Source organism: Scyliorhinus canicula, chromosome 13 (genome assembly GCF_902713615.1).
Source record: "Scyliorhinus canicula chromosome 13, sScyCan1.1, whole genome shotgun sequence".
In the NCBI taxonomy this organism is placed as follows: domain Eukaryota; kingdom Metazoa; phylum Chordata; class Chondrichthyes; order Carcharhiniformes; family Scyliorhinidae; genus Scyliorhinus; species Scyliorhinus canicula.
Window position 1 is genome coordinate 121,304,268 of NC_052158.1, and position 19,570 is coordinate 121,323,837.

The following is a 19,570-nucleotide window of genomic DNA, read 5'->3' on the forward strand; positions in this document are numbered from 1 at the left end:
CTCGGTGCCCACACCTGTCCTCCACCACCTTTAAAAAAAACCTGCTCACTCGGGCCTCAGTCATATGAGCCCTGTGACCAACGTGAACTGGATCAGGCTGAGCATGACACCGACGCCCGAGCGAACCAGATGTCACAGATCGGTGCCCACACCGCCACCCCCTCCAACCCTATGTGCTTCCTCCACTGTCCCCACACCCAATGGGGCTGCCACTGTCACTGGGCTTGTGGTGGAGTACCAAGCCGGCGAAAATGGCAGAGATGCCATCCACAAAGCCCTCTGGCTCGTGCCCTTACACAATGCCGCCTCCACTCACTCCCACACCGTCCTCTCCCCCCCTACCCACTTCCTGAGCCCCCGCCTCCCTATGTTCCCGCTCCAGCAGAACCTTCCTCACCCGCGGAGTTTTTCTGGCCCAAATAAACCCCGAGATCGCTGCAGTCATCTTCCTGAAAAACGCCTTCGGGATACAAATTGGGACACGCGGAAATACAAACAGCAATCTCGGGAGGCATATCATTTTCACAGTTTGTTCCCTCCCCGCCAGTGACAGCGGGAGCGCGCCCCACCTGCAGACGTCCCCCTTTATCTGTTCTACTAGTCTACCCAAATTAAATTTGTGAAGCTGACCCCAGTTCCATGCCACTTGAATACCTAGGTACCTAAAGCTCCCTCCCACCACCTTGACTGGCATCTCCCCAATCTCTTCTCCTGCCCCTTGCCTGGATCGACAAAACCTCACTATTGCCCATATTCAATTTATAACCAGAGAAACAACCAAAATCATCCAGTATCCCCATAATCCTTCCAATCCCCCTCCCCCCGGTACTATCCCCCAACAAATGTTAAACGCTCACAGCTTCATTGCCAAAGGCTCTATGGCCAGGGCAAACAGTAGTGGGGAGAGTGGACACCCCTGCCTTCTCCCCCAATAAAAGCTAAAATACTTCAACCGCACCCAAACCCCAAACCGTCTCTGGACCTCCCACAAATATTTCCACTCCACCTGGTCAAAGGCCGTCTCTGAATCCATGGCCACCACCACCTCGACCTCGTGCCCCTCCGTAAGCATCATTATTACATTTAAGAGCCACCTAATATTGGTCGCCAGGTGTCGCCCCTTAACAAACCCATTTGATCCTTCCCTATTACCCCTGGGACGCAGCCTTCGATCCATGTGGCCAGGATCTTTGCCAAGAGTTTAGCATCCACATTCAATAGAAAGATTGGTCTATATGACCCACAGTTTTCCGGATCTTTGTCCCGTTTCAAGATGAGAGAGATAAATGCCTGTGATAACGTCGGGGGAGTATTCCCAAATCCTTGGACTCATTAGAGTGGCTGGTTTAGCACACTGGGCTAAATCGCTGGCTTTTAAAGCAGACCAAGGCAGGCCAGCAGCACGGTTCAATTCCTGTACCAGCCTCCCTGAACAGGCGTCGGAATGTGGCGACTAGGGGCTTTTCACAGTAACTTCATTGAAGCCTACTCGTGGCGATAAGCGATTTTCATTTCATTTCATTTTTCAAATGCCTTAACCAAAAGGGGTTGGATTATGAGGAGAGGTTGAGTAGACTGTACTCGTTGGAATTTAGAAGGATGAGGGGGGATCTTATAGAAACATTTAAAATTATGAAGGGAATAGATAGGATAGATGCGGGCAGGTTGTTTCCACTGGCGGGTGAAAGCAGAACTAGGGGACATAGCCTCAAAATAAGGGGAAGTAGATTTAGGACTGAGTTTAGGAGGAACTTCTTCACCCAAAGGATTGTGAATCTATGGAATTCCTTGCCCAGTGAAGCAGTTGAGACTCCTTCATTACATGTTTTTAAGGTAAAGATAGATAGTTTTTTGAAGAATAAAGGGATTAAGGGTTATGGTGTTCGGGCCAGAAAGTGGAGCTGAGTCCACAAAAGATCAGCCATGATCTCATTGAATGGCGGAGCAGGCTCGAGGGGCCAGATGGCCTACTCCTGCTCCTAGTTCTTATGTTCTTAAAAGCGGCCCCAGCACCCCGGAAAACGTCTTCTAAAATTCCACCGGGTATCCATCTGGTCCGATTGCATCGCCTCCAGCCCCTCTATTGCCTCCCCAAGCCCGATTTGAGGCCCCAGGCCCTCCACCAACTCCTCATCCACCTTCGGGAAGTCCAGCCCGCTGAGAAATCCTCTCATCCCCATCTCCCCAGCTGGGGGTTTCTATTTATACAGCTTGCTATAAAAATCTCAAAACATACCATTCACCCCCACCGATCTAAAACCACCTTCCCACCTGCGTCCCTCACGTTTCCAATCTTTCTCGCCACCTCCTGCTTCCTCAACTGATGCGCCAGCATCCTACTAGCTTTCTCCCCGTGTTCATTGACCGACCCCCTTACCGTCCTCAGCTGCGCCACCGCCTTACCTGTGGACAGGAGCCCAAATTCCAGCTGCAGCCTCTGGCTGTCTTTCAAAAGCCCATCCTCCAGAGTCTCTACGTACCTCCTGTCCACCTGTAAGATTTCTCCCACCAACCTTTCTAACTCCACCCGCTCCACCTTCTCCTTGTGTGCCCAAATAGGAGCTGAGCCCTTTCTTTACTCACTTGCAGGTCTACCCAGTGCAGGGCGTCGGCTGACACCACTATTGCTGAATATTCAGCATCTATCACCTCTGCCAGCAGCGTTTTGTTTATCACAAAGAAGTCTATCCGGAAATACATCTGATGTACATGGGAGCAGAGCCCCATGGCTCCTCATGGCCCCCCGAATCTCCATGGATCGCCCCCACCCACCCATGTGCTTCATAAATCCCCGGAGCTCCTTTGCCATAGCTGATACCTTGCCCGACCGAGAACTCAAATCGGTCCAACCTTGGATCAAGAGCTGTGTTGAAATCTTCCCCCATAATCAGTCGACTAGCATCTAGATCCGGAATCTTACCCAGCACCCATCTCATAAATTCCACGTCATCCCAGTTTGGGGGATATATATTCACCAACACCACTGGCATTCCCTCCAGTTTCCCACTAATTTATTCTCCGCCTCGAATACCACCCGCTTATTGGCCAAAAGCGACACCCCCTTTGTTTTAAAGTCACTTGCCCAACCCATCCCTTCCTCAAAACCAAAACAAAATGTTTTTTTCCCCCCACAGTACAGTACCGTAACTTCACATCTCCTCCACCAAAGTTCAAATCCCCCCTCCGCCTTCCAGTCCACAGTCTGTCATGAACTCCACTACCTCTTCCGACGAGTCAAAATACAGCTCCTGGCCCCCATAGGTCACCCATAGGCGAGCCTGGTACAGTAATCCGAAATTTATGCCCATCTTGCGTAGGGCCACCTTGACCTTGTTGAAGTTCACTCTCCTTTTAACCAGCTCTGCACCCAGGTCCTGGTCTACACTGATCTCGCCAACTTCCCAGGTGCAACGCCTCGTCTGCCTGGCCCACCTCATGATACACTCCTTATCAAGGAACCGATGCAACTGCGCCACCATCGCCCTTGGCGGCTTGCCCCCCCTGGGGCATGCGCATCAGCGCTCTATGGGCTCGATTCACCTCCAACTGCCGGTCAAATGCACCTTCCCCAAGCAGCTTCTCGAGCATCTTCCCCACGTACGCACCAGCATCCGCTCCTTCGCACCCCTCTGGCAGACCCACGATCCGAATGTTCTGCCTGTGTGACTGGTTCTCCAGATCCTCCGCCTTCTCCAGCAGTCCCATTTCCACTGCCATCGAGGCAAACTGATCTTTATGCTCCCCCGCCAGCTCCTCCAACTTCTGGATCGCCTGCCCCTTGGCTGTCCGTCTCTTAACGTGGTCAACCATCGCCTTGATCGAGTCCACAGTGCAGGCCAGGTCCTCCAAACTTTCCTTCCATTGTTGGGTGAACTTCTCGTTCAAGAAGCTCACCAGCTGCTCTGTCGACCGTTTAAACCGCCATCTCCGCGTGCGTTGCCAGCACCACACCCCTCCAACCAACTGATTTCTTCATTTTTCAAGCACTTCTGGGCCGCAGCTCCATAAACTAGGTGGTCAATCTCCTCTGTTCACACTCCTACACTTTTTTCCTTCACAATTCCAACTGCAAACTTGGGGAAAGGCTGCAAAAAGACCGCCACGAGCGGAGCTACCACATGTGCGACCACTCACTCTATGGCTGCCACCGGAAGTCGTCATAAATCAAAGTTAAAAGACTCAGTTTGAAAGACAGCAGTATAATTTTGTATTAGTATAATTTCCATGCTGTTTGTAATCTTCTGTCTGGTTTAAGTTTCACTCATTGATCCTTGAAGCAGACTGTAAATGACATATCTGATTATTTAGTGTTATTATGTAACCTGGAATGTTAGGTTAATGAAAGGGGAATGACTGAAGGAAAGAAAGTTACCTTAGTTATGGCCTTCCAGAATGTTTTAGTTTTTTCCTCCACATATCTCACTCAAATTCACCTTTTCAGTTGTTTTGAATAGATTAAATGTTTAAATTAAATGCCGAGGACCCGAGTTCGATCCCGGCCCCAGGTTACTGTCCGTATGGCGTTTGCACATTCTCCCCGTGTCTGCGTGGGTCTCACCCCCGTAACCCAAAGATGTGCAGGTAGATGAATTGCTGCACTAAATTGCCCCTTAAACTAAAAGAATTGGGTACTTAAAACACTCTTCGTTTACATTGCAGGTTACTTTACCTCCGTTTGTAAAGAATTGAGCCATCTGTAGGCTGGGTTTTAACATAGTGTGAGACACTGGAATGGTGCAAAGTTGTCATGTCTTCAAAACATGAAACTCCTATGAGAAGTATTTGATCATAGTTTTTTTCCACCTAAATGATGGGGCCCACGCTAAAATTATTTAGAATTATATTTGAAACCATTCTGAAGTTGAGTAACAATCCCGAGGTTTAGATTAGATTTTTTAACATTGGAAAAATATATAGTGGCATTACGGGGCTTTTCACAGTAACTTCATTTGAAGCCTACTTGTGACAAAAAGCGATTTTCATTGCATTTTTTCATTTCGAGGTTTTTTTTAAAAAAAGGAATTGATATGAATGTAGAAATATTTTGAGTAGACCTACATTGATGGTGATGAGAATATAAGAAATAGTCACATAGAACATATTGGCTCAGATTTTGTAGTCAGAGGTTCACACTGTTTGCCGTTCCTTACATTTACACTTATTTCCACAGATTTTCTATGGGTTTTTATACTAGGACTTGTGGTTATTAAAACTCAAAAAAACAGTGTGGTGCCCTCTAGGGGTCTGGAACTTGTGAAAAGGGTAAGCAAAAATGTGTCTCCTTAGTCAGTCAGATTGAAGAATCTGAACTGAGGCACGCAGTGTAAATGAGGAAATGTAAATTAGAATAGTTAATTCAATGGAAAATGATGTATAGAAAGCAATATAGAAATGGAAAGAAAGGTGGGATTAGGAGAGGGAAATACAAGACCCAGATTTGCTATTGTAATTTCTGTACAACTATCAGCATTTTCTATTGTTACTCTGAAATTGACAGCAACTTCTGAAGTACAAAAGTGCATGATCTCCCCAGACTGCAGTCGACTAGAAGTCACTGAACTGACGAGCTTATCTTTTACACTAATAATTTTGCTGTAAAACCTGTGGAAACGGTTACACGTGTTGAATGAGATGTAACTAGATTTTTAACAGCATACTAAGTTTATAATTATTGCTGAGCACCCTTACTGGCCCTGATGAACTGATTTTGTATTATTGAAATTTAATTTTGAAATCTTTTTAAAAGTTAGTTTCATATTTCAGCCTCCTTCTGCCGTAATCTCCTGTATGACTGAATAATTTATTTAGTTCTGTAAAATTTAATTACAAGTGAAGAAGAATATCCAGGGTACTTTGCGTTGAAAATACTTAATTGGCTGGTTAGCCTGCTTGATGACATTACTATTGCGGGATGCCTAAAGAGTCCATTTAACTTGATCATGTTCAAATTGATACCGGGAAAGGAGAAATCGTAGCTATAAGAAAGCACTAGAAATTCGTAAGCATCTATCTTTGAGGTCAGCAGCAAGCACCGTTGCTTCACTGCTGACTGTAAAATCTGGACCAATGTTAAATTATAAAAAAAGTGTCTTTAAAATCTCCCCATGATAACGTAAATCTGCAGGAATACGTCTCCACATTGCAAAAGCTAATTTTTGGTGTTTGACCGTAATTAAGGCTTGCCACATAGTTTTAAAAACTTACACTTTTGGACAAACTCTACCCTTTTCTGGTGTGTTTATTGGATATCTATCACAAGTGCCCCAACTTCACACTGTTGCATCTATTTGAATGCTGGGTCTCTCAGTAAGGTCCCAGTTTAGCACAGTTTCTGAAAAGACTGTCCATCTTGAACAGCAAGAATTATTTCTGTGTTTAACTGCGTATAGGGGCTGGTTTAGCTCACTCGGCTAAATCGCTGGCTTTTAAAGCAGACCAAGCAGGCCAGCAGCACGGTTCCATTCCCATACCAGCCTCCCCAGACAGGTGCCGGAATGTGGCGACTAGGGGCTTTTCACAGTAACTTCATTGAAGCCTACTCGTGACAATAAGCGATTTTCATTTCATTTCATTTCATTGTGTTGAGTCTGGCAACTAGGATCTGATTTACACCTCAATTGCAGTGAGCACTGATTATTTATCCACAATACATATATATTTCTACCACAAAATCCAGTACTTGAAACAGATTGCTGCTTAGTACATTAAATGCTGGTTCAGTTTGAGCATTTCAGAAGGAATGGAGATGTAATTTAATAGAATGGAGAGGTAGTAATTGATATATTGGATTCTGACATTGGACAAATTTTCTACCCTGGATATGAACTACTGATGCCTACAATTGTGATATAAATAGTATTACTGAAAAATGACATGTGCCAAAGCTTTTCGCCTTGCAGTCATCAGGCCACTTTGCAAGAATACAAGTGAAAAGCAACAATTTATACTGCATGAGAAGAGAGTGCTGATTGGTTGGCAAGTGGATTGGTAGAGACATTGCAATGGAGAATGCACCAGTTAATGGTGACTGACTTAACTGCCAAGCATTGTTTGAAATTTAAACCAGGTAGCTTGACCCTGATTGGTCAAGACATTGTTCAGTGAACGGCTGCCACTTATTTTGTTTAGCCAAAACAAATGTGTGTATATGTTCTGTCTACATGTCGCTTCCAGTACATGAAAATGTGCCACACTGCGAGCCTGACTGACAATCTTAACATGGTTGTCAGAATAATTCATAATCAGGATTAGTTAGCAAATGTTGCCCAATCACATCTAGTGCTGGACACTGTTTTGGGTTTTGCAAGTACAGACTGGTTGAGTACAGTTTGTACCTTGCCCGTTGTAAACATGGCTGGGACATGCTGTTGATACAATCCGCCAGTCTTTTGAGTTGTACGGCCTGCATATCTAGCATCACACTGGCACTTAAATTCATGTTGTGTGATAGGCAGAGCGTCTTTTTGGCTTGATGGCAGCATCCTGTTGGTGGCACATGCCACTTGTGTAGTAGCAGCATGAAACAGTTAGCTTCACCTGTTGCTCAATTATTTGAGATATCATTCTCTTCCAGTGTAATCAGAGGTAGACTAGGCACCTTTCAGGGCTGAAATTGATGGTCTTAGGCTTGTTCATGAATTTGCATTATATACAATACGAAATGACGTGATCAGGGCGGGATGTTATCCCGCAGGATGCCTTTGATGTGCCCTATTTCAGTATCAAGCTTGCATGCTGATTAAATAGCTCGGGATCTATTTACAAGGTTTCCGATAAGATCAATCTTTGTCTGTAAGAATCCCAATGTGTTTATTGACCTTTGACATGTCTCTTTTTTTTTCCCCCAGCAATAATTGTGGTACAGTGATTCTTTTAATTCTCCTTTGTTACACTTTTTGCTTTTATGGCCAGGTCTGACTGCTATTCTGTACTTTATTACAGTTGGACTACAAGAGGTTCTTGATGATTGAAAGGCAGTGGCTCAGGAAAATTGGCTCATGTATCTCTGTGCAAATACTTGCTGTTAGCAAAACCATAGGTAGGACCTCTTGCACATCAAAAGATGCAGAGATATGTGGATATTATTAAAATCAGATGTTGCAGCATTGTGGCTTTTGCATATAAGAGCTGATGTGTAGGAAAAGGAGAAGATTGAAATCTGATAACTTTCAAAGTGGAAAATTAAGTAATTGTTTGTATAGGCTAAGGGTAAATGATCAACACTTAAATAATGAGAGGTAGTGGCTTCCATTCGTAATGCAGCATGATGTAGCAAGATGAATATGATGACTTGGGGATTTAACTATGCAGCGGAAGATTGAGATCTTCAAATACTGCTGAAATCTCAAAAAAGAATGAATGAAGCAATATCGGAGATGAAGCAATAATTCTTATTCACGCATACATAGCTGGTCTTACAGCTGTCTAACCTCTGTGATGCATGTTAAATTTGAAGAAAAAATGACCTACAAAATATGTATGTTTTAATGTAGTTTTGTATTTATACCTGTTATGCTCAGATAAGGAAAGTGTTAATTTTATCATGTCCAGTGTTATACAGTATATTTAATCTTGTACTCTGCTGATTGAGATGGAGCTGTGCCTTATAGCCATGTCGCTGGTTAAGCCAGCATTTATTGCCCATCCCAAGTTGCCGTTCAGAAGGTGGTGGTGAGTTGCCTTCTTGAACCATTGAAGTCCTTCAGGTGTAGGTACATCCACTGTGCGGTTAGGGAGGGAGTTCCAGGATGTGGCCCCAGCGACAGTGAAGGAACGATGATATATTTCCAAATCAGGATGGTGAGCGATTTGCGGAATCTCCAGGCGGTGGGGTTCCCAGATATCTGCTGCTCTTATCCTAGGTGGTGGTGGTCATGGGTTTGGAAGGTGCTGCCGAAGGAAATTGTTAAGACAGAGTCTTGGGTCATTAAATCTTTGTTTTGTTCAGAGATATTTCTTATGAATTGCAGATGCCAACCCAGAAATGTATATTTTAAGGTTCTTTTATATGAGTGAAAATGAAGCTTTTTAATATTTTAGTGGAACTTAGTCAAAGGAAATACTATTTTGTTTCATGTAGTCTACCATTATATCATGACAGTGACTGATTCCAGTTACATGATACCCTGGGCTAGTGCGTGGTCAATTCCAGCCCCACTTGACCCAAAAGAAAAATTTATAAAAATAAAAGACTAAGGATCTTTGCACTAAGATGACTTTCAGTCAGTGTCTTTCTGAAGCTCGGTTTGGTACTGTTTCTAGGCTTGAGATGGTTTTCTCCAACAAGATTGTCTACTTTCTCTGTGAACTCGGCATCATTTTAGGTTCACAGTAAAAGATGTGCCAGGCACACTCTGATTTCGGAACAGCAGAGCAGTTCTTTCACTTGAGCAAACAGGAGGGAGAGTCAAAAAGCGATGGTTCCTTTCACTTCCAAGGTCTAAACACTTCTGCTAAGTTCTCTCAGAAAGCATCATGCAGGAACCTTAATTGTCAGGCAGAACACTGTCCCTGGCCAATTCACCGGTTGCCAGTTAATCAATCGAACCGAGTCCCTCCAAAGCTGTCCCCAAGATCCGTTTGGTGCTGAGGAATCTGGCTTTTTCTTTCTAAAATGCAAGTCCTGGGAACTGTATCCTGTCATGTAGGCTGTTTCAGCCTTGTGTTTTTTGCTTAAAGGGACATCCCGATTATGGGTCCACGGACCAAAGATAATAAAATAAAAGAAATGGGACAAAGGAAATAGCAGGCAGGGCCCTTGTATTTTGGAGGAAAATGCAACAATTGACCTTTTTGGTTTAGCTATGTCTTCAAATCATTTTTTAAAACTTTTAAAAATCCAGGATACAGTGGAAGAAGGTAGAATAGATGTTACTGTTGTGCAAAAGTGGTGTGGCATTCAGACCTACTCCTGCGATTTGAGTAAATTTTTTGGTGGATGACCGAACGTAAGAGAATGGAAACTGTCAGCTTTTCACCCATCTATCCACTCCCCTTGACATTTTAACAATTTGGAGTTGCAAGGATGGTTTCCCCAGCCATGAGCTGGAAACTGGCTCTTGTTTAGAGTCTTGGTTTGCATTTACTATGTGCTGACTGCCTGACAGCTCTCTGTGCTTTGAAAAGCCAAGCCACGACTTCCAGCTGACCACCTCACGCCTAGAAATGTCAGGTTTTCAATTGAGCACCATCTTTAAGTTCTTTGAAATGGTTCCTGTGCTATTTTCTTAGCTTTTGAAAGTCCTTCTAAGAACTTAAAAGCTGGTGTTCAACATGTATTTAGGGGGTGGATGACGTTGGCAGGGCTGTAGCTCTTGGATTGTGCAAGAGCAGCCAGCAGAGTCCTGGTGGGGCAAGTCCTCAGCAACAGATTGGGTGAAGCTATTAAGAACAGAGTCACCTGCAGTTGAAAGATGACACTCCAATGCTAGGAGGACCAGAGCTGGCGTGAATTGTGAGAATGATGAGCTAAACTAGATCAGGAGGTTTTAAAAATAGGTTTGTGTGGCATTTACAGGAAGTGTTATATGTAGAAGTGTTAATATATTAATGGTAGATCTCTTGTGTTGGACCTCCTTGCCATAAAACTGTAGATATAGCCTCTGACTTAAGGGCAAATTATCAATAGTGTGTGGTTTAGGGTGGCATGGTGGCGCAGTAGTTAGCATTGCTGTCTCACAGCACTGAGGACCCGGGTTCAATCCATATGGAATTTGCACATTCCCCCCGTGGCTGCGTGGGTCTCGTCCCCATAACCCAAAGATGTGCAGGCAAGGTGGATTGGCCACGCTAAATTTGTGCATTAATTGAAAAAAAATTAATTTGGTACTTTAAATTTATTTTAAAAAGGTGGGAGTTAAGAAAGTATGTGTGATACTTCTGTGAAGTGTGCCATATACTCACATTTTTAAATAAGTCAAAAGCAATGTTTAGGGATTCTTACTGAAACTTTCAATAGGTCCTAACAATTTTGTAGTTAGACAAAGATGTTACAATTCATTACCCATTAGACTGGTGAATGCCCAGCTCCAGCAAATTCTGGGCCAATATTTCTACCGTTAATTGCTCACATAGCTCTGTCTCATCAGCAAATCTAATACAAGTCATTCACAAAAAAGGGTTCTGTTTCCGAATTTTGTAGCTCGATCTAAATTGTATGCAGGTCTTGTGTGCGAGAGTCTGCATCTCGTTGCATTCCTCTGCCTTTGTTGTATGTTGTAAGCTTTTCTCGAAGGTGGCTGGTTTATTCCAGCTTTCTCAGCAAAACATTGCTTGTGTTGGTACCAGTTTAAATGTAGCATACTATTTGATGAATTTGTCGAAACATAGCCGTTTGAATATCAAACACATGAAATAGTAGCTAGAGATGTTCTGTTGGAATCATGACCATTTCTGCAGAATATTTGATTTGAATACGTGAGATTGTATAGAACTCAAAAATCTGCAGGGCATAACATTCAGATGGAACACTGGTGATCTAGTGTAATGATAGATGCATAGAAAAATTCAGTATTAATCCGAGTAAAGTAAGGCAGGGATATAATCTCAACAGATGGACATAGGAAAGAGTGCAAATAATTAATTAATAGCAGTTGAAGGCTGCGAAAGGAAGAGGAATGTTTGGATGTATAGTGATGAAATGTGCATATTCGAAGTGGCAAACAAATATGGAGTATTGCTCAGCTCATGCTGGGGGTAATGTTGCTATTATTCCAGTTTTGTTTACATTGCACGCCCAACTTCTGACATCAGAATACGTAATATTTAATTGGAGGAAATTACTGCATATCATAAGGAGATATAGAACATACAGTGCAGAAGGATGCCATTCGGCCCATCGAGTCTGCACCGACCCACTTAAGTCTCACTTCCACCTTATCCCCCCAACCCATTAACCCCACCTAACCTTTTTGGACACTACGGGCAATTTAGCATGGACAATCCACCTAACCGGCACATCTTTAGACTGTCAGAGGAAACTGGAGCACCCAGAGAAAACCCACACAGACATGGAAGAATGTGCAGACTCCGCACAGATAGTGGCCCAACGGGGAATCGAACCTGGGACCCTGGCGCTGTGAAGCCACAGTGCTAATCACTATGCTACTGTGCTGCGACAGATAACCAAAAACTCAATTAAAGAGAATTTAAGCCATGTTTTAAAGGAGGAGAAGGAGAGGGAGGCAAATAGGGTTAGGACCTGAATTACAGGGATTAGGCTCCAGGTAGCTGAAGGCATAGCCGAATGCATTTTTTAAAATATTGATATGATGAGCCTTGACAACAATTAGAGGCTGAACCAGTCTGTCCACAGCTTTGTGTCTTATTTGACCAAGATTACCTTCTGACCACATACTCATGCCTTCATTAAGGTTGCCTAATATCATCCGACTTCAGACCATCTTGGATCACCTGCTGATTGATCCCTTGTTCATGCCATTCTTGCTTCTAGACTTGACTACTCCATTTCACTTCTGGCTGGTTTCCCACAGAGGGGGGGCTCGGTAGCACAGTGGTTAGCACAGGTGCTTCAAAGTTCCGGAGTCCCAGGTTCGATTCACTGCTTGGATCACTGTCTGTGCGGAGTTTGCACTTTCTCCTAATGTCTGCGTGGGTTTCCTCCGGCGGCTCTGGTTTCCTCCCACAGTCAAAAGATGTGCAGGTTAGATGGATTGGCCATGCAAAATTGCCCTTAGTGTCCAAAAAAGGTTGGGTGGGGTTGCTGGGTTACAAGGATAGGGTGGAGGTGTGGGCTTGGGTAGGGTGCTCTTTCCAAGGGCTGGTGCAGACTCAATGGCCTCCTTCTGCACTGTAAATTCTATGTTTCTATCCTCTGTAAATTTGACATCAACCAAAACTCTGCTGCCTGCTCCAAGTCCCATTCACTAATGCCTGTTATTGCTGACCTACATGGACTCCCACTTCTCTATCTCTAATCACCTTCAACCCTACACCTAATTCTGTCTTTGAGCTCCTCCGTGACAGTATTGGTAGAAGTAACCACCACACAGTCCTTGTGGAGATAAAGTTCCATCGTCATATGGAGGATACTACCTCCATGGCACTACCACAGTGCTAAATGGGATAATTATCTAGCAGCTCGACTAGCCATCCGTGAGACGCTATGGGCTATCAGAGTATTCAACCACAATCTGCAACCTCATGGCCCGGCATATCCCCTACTCTAACCTTGCCACCAAACCAGGGATCAATCCTGGTTCAATGAAGCGCATGCCAGGAGCAACACCAGGCATACCTAAAAACAAGTTATCAGCCTGATGAAGCTACAACACAGGACTACAAACAGCATAAGCACAAACTAATAGACAGAGCTAAACTATTCCACAACAAATGCATCAGATATAGGCGCTGTAGTCCTGTCATATCCAGCTATGAATGGTGGTGGACAATTAAGCAACTCACTGGAGGAGGCACGACAAATATCCCCATCCTCAATGATGTCGGAGTCCAGCACATCTGTGCAAAAGACAAAGCTGAAACATTCACAACAATCTGCAGCCAGAAGTGCCGAGTGGATGATCTATCTCGAGACCCCCACATCACAGATGTCAGTCTTTCGCAAATACGGTTCACTCCACATCACATCAAGAACCAGCTAAAGGCGCTGGATACTGCAAAGGCTATGGACTCTGACCATATTCCGGCAATAGTATTGAAGACATGTGCTCCAGAACTTGCCCCACCCCTAGCCAAGCTGTTCCAGTACAGCCACCACACTGGCATCTACCCAGCAATGTGGAAAATTGCCCAGGTATGTCCTGTACTCAAGAAATAGGACAAATACAATTCAGCCAACTACTGCCCTATCCGTCTATTCCCTATCATCAGCAAAGTGATAGAAGGAGCCATCAACACTGCGAAGAAACAGTACTTACTCAGCAATGACCTGCTCATGGACGCTCAGTTTGGGTTCTCAACTCCAGGACATCACTGCAGGAGTTCCTCAGAGTAGTGTCCTAGGTCCAACCACCTTCAACTGCTTCATCAATAGCCTTCCTTCCTTCATAAGTGAGATCTGTAAACATGTTCAGCACCATTCAAGGCTCCTCAGATAATGAAGCAGTCCATGTCCAAATGAATCAAGACCTGAACAATATCCAGGCTTGGGTTGACAAGTGGCAAGTTACTTTCGTGCCTGTAACTCACCTGTTGACCCCCCTCCCAAAAGCCTGTCCACCATCTACAAGGCACAAGTCAGGAGTGTAATGGAATACTCTCCACTTGCCTGGATGAGCGCAGCTCCAACAATACTCAAGAAGCTCAATACCATCCAGGACAACAGCCCGCTTGATTACTACCCCTTCCACAAACATTCAATCCTTCCACCACTGGCAAACGGCGGTGTGTACCATCTACAAGATGCACTGCAGGAACCCTCCAAGATTCCTTCGGCAGCACCTTCCAAACTCATAGCCACTACCATCTAGAAGGACAAGAGTAGCAGATACCTTGGAACCCCACCATTTGGAGGTTCCCCTCCAAGTCACTCACCACCCCGACTTGGAAATATATCACCATTCCTTCACTGTCTCTGGGTCAAAATCCTGGAACTCCCTCCCTAACAGCACAGTGTGTGTACCTACACCTCCGGGACTACAGTAATTCAAGAAGGCAACTCACCACCACCTTTTGAAGGGCAACTAGGGTTGGCAATAAATGCTGGCCTAACCCGCGACTCCCACATCCCGTAAATAAATTTTAATCACTGCACTGGTGATCATACTTTCTGCTCTCTCTCTCTCTGTCTACATTTTATTATATTAAAAGTGCTATCTAAATATAAATTCTATAAATGCAAGTTGATTGTTTTGCTGGTGGTTGCTGAGGGAAAGAATGTAGGCTGGGATATTGGGCGAACAATTCTCCTTGGATGCTGGGCGAGCAAATCATTTTGGTAATGCTTTGCGATTTTTAGTACCAATTTTCAATCCCACAATAAGCCTTTAATTTAACATCCCATTTGAAGCATGATCTCTCAAGATTTGAGCACTCCTCTGATGGTGCACCGAAATGTCAGCCTAGGTTATATGCTCAAATGTAGCTTGAGCTCTAACAGTGCAGACTCAATTGTATGCATGCAGCGTACCAGGTTAGGTAGACAACCTTTTGCGAAAGGTTGGCATATTCTGGTAAACGTGTACTTTTCTTTACTTTTAGATCCGCAAGATGAAAATAAAATAGGAATAGACGGTATTCAACAATTCTGTGATGATTTAGGATTGGATCCAGCCAGTATAAGTGTACTGGTTGTTGCATGGAAATTTCGAGCAGCCACACAATGTGAATTCTCAAAACAAGAATTCGTAGATGGTATGACAGAATTAGGGTAAGTAAAATAATGTATTTGTACATGTCTAGAAATAGAAATTCATGTTTGATATGCTTCTGTTCATGTGTCCACTATAAAACCCTACAAATCCATGTTGTAGTTATATAGATTTTAACAACTTGTTTTCATAGTACTAGTTTTCGAAAATTGGTTCTGCAGATCAAATCTTGGACTTGCCTTCTATTAAAGCAATTTTTACTTTTTAGGGTAACTTTAATAGCAAGGAGAATTACAGAGACCGAAAAAGGCCATAGTCGCTGTTAGTTGGAGTATTGAAACTCTGTTGCCATTTCCTGCATAAAGAAGGGATTTCATAGCTACATTTATACAGGGCTTCCCCAAATTGAAATAAAAAGTTGAAGCTATATATGTAAGCAGTAATCGCGTTCACACATTTATTTTGGCAAGATTTGATTACACTTGTTCGAATAATTGCAGTCGCTGAGCACGTGCTGTACAATGAACTGTTAGTGAATTTGCTCACATTCTGCATTGTGTGGGAATCATAGAATCGTAGAATCCTTAGTGCAGAAGGAGGCCATTCGACCCATCGAGTCTGCATCGACCCACTGAAAGACCACACTACCTAGACACATGCCCCCACCCTATCCCCGTAACCGAGTAACCCACCTAACCGTTGGACACTTAAGGGACAATTTAGCATGGTCAATCCACCTAACCAGCTCATCTTTGGACTGTGGGAGGAAGACGGAGCAGCCGGAGAAAACACACGCAGGCATGAGGAGAACGTGCAAACTCCACACAGACCATCACCCAAGGCAGATCCCTGGTGCTGTGAGGCAGCAGTGCTAACCACTATGCCACCGTGCCGCCATTGAATTAGGCTACTATGTCTTTAATTTCAGCAACGTTTCCATTTATGGTGAAGACAGGATTCTAATTTGTACCTCCCTTTGGAAAATAAATCATATTGCTCAGTTGTACTTGTCTTTCAAGATATTTTTTCAACAAGGAATTTGTTTGATCCGAACACTTCAATTTTTAGGTTTTCAAGCTTTTTTGCTATTAACTGCACTAATTTGTGTGATGGTTTGTCTTGAACTGCTATTCATTTTATGAATTTTGGAATCTTTTTTAAAAGATAGATTATAAAAGGCTGTAATTAAGATTGTTATCTGTTTAAAGAGATTTTTGCCTTCGGTACTGGGCTGAATTCTTCCATCCTGCCTGTGGTGGGCAGAAGGAGGAATCTAGCAGGAGCTATAAAGTTGGAAACCTTCCGGTGTAAAATCACTATAATTCTCCCAATAGCAGGTTAATGGTGGGTCAGCCTTCCTGCTGGCTGATGGTATCAACGCCATTTGTATTCATTTAAATTTCATGAATGTTCATTAAGCTGACTGCCAGTATCCCAACGGGGCTTCCAATCTTGTGTCACGTTAATGTGAAATTATGTTGGTCTAAATCTTGATTGATCAAGAATGGCGTGCAAAAGGCAGTCCATAGTTTGCAAGAGACTTTGAAGTGAGTGCAGGACAGCCTTTCAGCCAGAGTAGTGCAGTGCTCCTAATACAAAGAACAACAAACAACAAAGAAGAAAGAACAAAGAAAAGTACAGCGCAGGAACCGGCCCTTCGGCCCTCCAAGCCTGCGCCGACCATGCTGCGCCAACTAATTTGTTGTACTGCACTCTGCTGGGGAGGCTGGTTCCTGCCCCATCTCCTTGCCAAGCTGGGCTTCATGAACAGCATCTTGCTGCTGGACCCATGGACACTCCTGAGTCCCTGAGTCAGATCAGTACAATGCCTGGGGTTGGGGAATACCGGCTTCTCCTTACCCCTGGTGCCACACACCAGGGTCTATCTAGGCGGGACTGTGTTGTGGAGCTCATACAGATAATGTAGCATAAGTCCAAAGTTCAACTGAGGATGGAGGGCGGGGGGCTCACGATGGAAGGTCAAGATGACCAATGTAAGGCCGGGGAAAGCCGGACCGTGACGAGGCTGCATGAGAAGTTGACAAACCAGGGGGTCCAAGAGATATCCTATCGTTTATTGGAAGGGAATGCATTGATTTGGACAACCTGTCTGGTCCTCTGGTGCACAGTCTCTTGGCCAGGACTTTTACGAGTATTTTCGCCTCTACGTTAAGCAGCAAAATGAGTCTATATGATCCGCATTGCATTGCATTTGTCTTTCTTGGGTATCAGCAATATGATGGCCTGTGCGAACATCTCCAGTAGGTGCGGGGCCTGAGCTTTTGCAAATTTTTTATAAAATCCACCGGGAACCCATCAGGTCCCGGCGCCTTTCCCTCCTGCATGGAGTTGATACTCTCCATGGCATCTCCCAGTCCTATTGGTGCTTCCAGTTCCTCTGCCTATCGTTCCCCACGACTGGCATGTCCAGTCCATCGAGGAACCGCTTCATCCCCGAGTCCCCGTCGGAGAGGCTCAGAGGTGCATAGTCCCCGATAGAAGGCCTGAAATGCTTGATTGACCTTTTTTGGTTTGGCTACCAGTCTGCCTCTGCTATCCTTTCCCTGGGCAATCTCCCTCGTGGCTGCCTGCTTTCTCAGCTGGTGAGCCAACAGACGGCTGGCCTTCTCTCCATGTTCATAAAAGGTCCATTGTGACTGGTGGAGTTGGTGCTCTGCCTTCCTGGTGGATAGGAGGTTAAAGTTCATTTGTAGCTTTATTCTCTCCACCAGATGATCGGGGCCTCGGCGTATCCTCTGTCGACCTCCAGGATGGAGTCGATCAGTTGTTGCCTGGCTATCCTCTCTTCCCTATCTCTACGAGCCTTGTAGGCTATAATCTCTCCCCTAATCACAGTTTTCAGTGCCCCCCAGAATGTGGAAGATGAGATTTCTCCATTCTGGTTGTTAGTAATGTATTCGCCTATGGTCTGAGATTTTCTGGCAGAAGACCTTGTCGGCCAAGAGGTCCATGTCCAACCTCCATACAGGGCGTTGGGCACGATCTGTCTCCAGCCTCACATCCATGTAATGTGGAGCGTGATCGGAGATGACTTGGAGTATTCCGCTTTTATTTCCGATTTCCCCACTGCAAAGACGTCTATACGGTTGCATACCTTGTGCACCACCGGTGAAAGGAACGAGAATTCCTTCTCACCAGGGTGTAGGAACCGCTATGTGTCCACTGCCCTCATCTGCTCCATGAATGCTCCCAATTCCCTAGCCATGCCTGTCTTTTTCCCCGTTCTGATGTTTGAGCGCTATGTCAGTTGATCCTGTGCACAGTTAAAGATCCCCCCATGATCAGTCGGTGTGTGTCGCTATTGGGGATTTCGGCCATGGTCTTCATTATAAAATCCGTAGCGCCCCAGTTGGGTGCGTGCATGTTTACCAGGACTACCGGTGCCCCGTCCAGGATACCGCTGACCATGATGTACCGTCGCCCTGGGTCCGTGACTGTCCCTGTCGCCATAAACATCGTTCTCTTATGAATCAGTATGGCTACCCCTCCCAGCCCTCGTCCCGTAACATAAATGGTACGCCTGTTCCACCCAGCTTTTCCTTACCCGCAGTCGGTCATTCTCCCTAAGGTGTGTCTCTTGGGGGAGGACTATGTCGGCTTTCAAACTTCTCAAATTGGCGAAGACTCTGGATATTTTTCACTAGGCCGTTGAGTCCCTTCACGTTCCAGGTGACTATCCTTTCTGTTCCGCCCCCACCCTTCCTGCGGGAGCAACCATACTTACCTGGTGGACGCGCCCCTGCACTCTGGGCTTTCCCTTTGTTAGGGGGCCTCCCAAAATGGCCTTGGTCACCATTCGCTCCATTAGACTGGGCCCTTTTTTCCAGGGGGCACCCAACATGGCTGCCAGCTGTGTGTACGTCATGTGGGTGAGCCCCTGCACTCAGTATTTCCTTTTTTTTAGGGACCCTCTAATGTGGCTGCTTGTGGCGACATCTTGTTACTTCAGCTTGCACACTACTTGCTGAAGCCAATGTGAGAGCTATCTATTTCTTTTCCCTGTGGTCCCCCCCACACCCCCCTTGCCAGATGCTCCCTCCCTGCCGGTAGGTGCACTGCCATTCCTTTGCTTTCCTACTTCCTGGGCTAACTTTCCCCGCTAGTGCGGTGGCACCACCCCCCTCTCAGGGCTGATCTTATCCCTTCCCCATGCACGCTAAATATCTGTTCTCTCTTCTGCATTCCGCTGCCCTCGCCCTTCACTGTGGTCTGATCTTTCTGATCAAGGTGAGACAATACAGTGCCGCTCAAACATAGCGTGC

General features: G+C 45.0%; 1 protein-coding gene across 2 annotated transcripts in view; it reads left to right on the plus strand.

Moving 5' to 3' along the window:
* The window catches only part of dcun1d1 (DCN1, defective in cullin neddylation 1, domain containing 1 (S. cerevisiae)), a 93,021-nt gene that overhangs the window by 45,593 nt on the left and 27,858 nt on the right, over nucleotides 1-19,570 (plus strand). For both annotated transcript variants that reach the window (XM_038815058.1, XM_038815059.1), the window contains one exon: nucleotides 15,178-15,346. In XM_038815058.1, coding sequence (XP_038670986.1) covers nucleotides 15,178-15,346 — 169 coding nt within the window. The remainder of the gene's footprint in view (nucleotides 1-15,177; nucleotides 15,347-19,570) is intronic.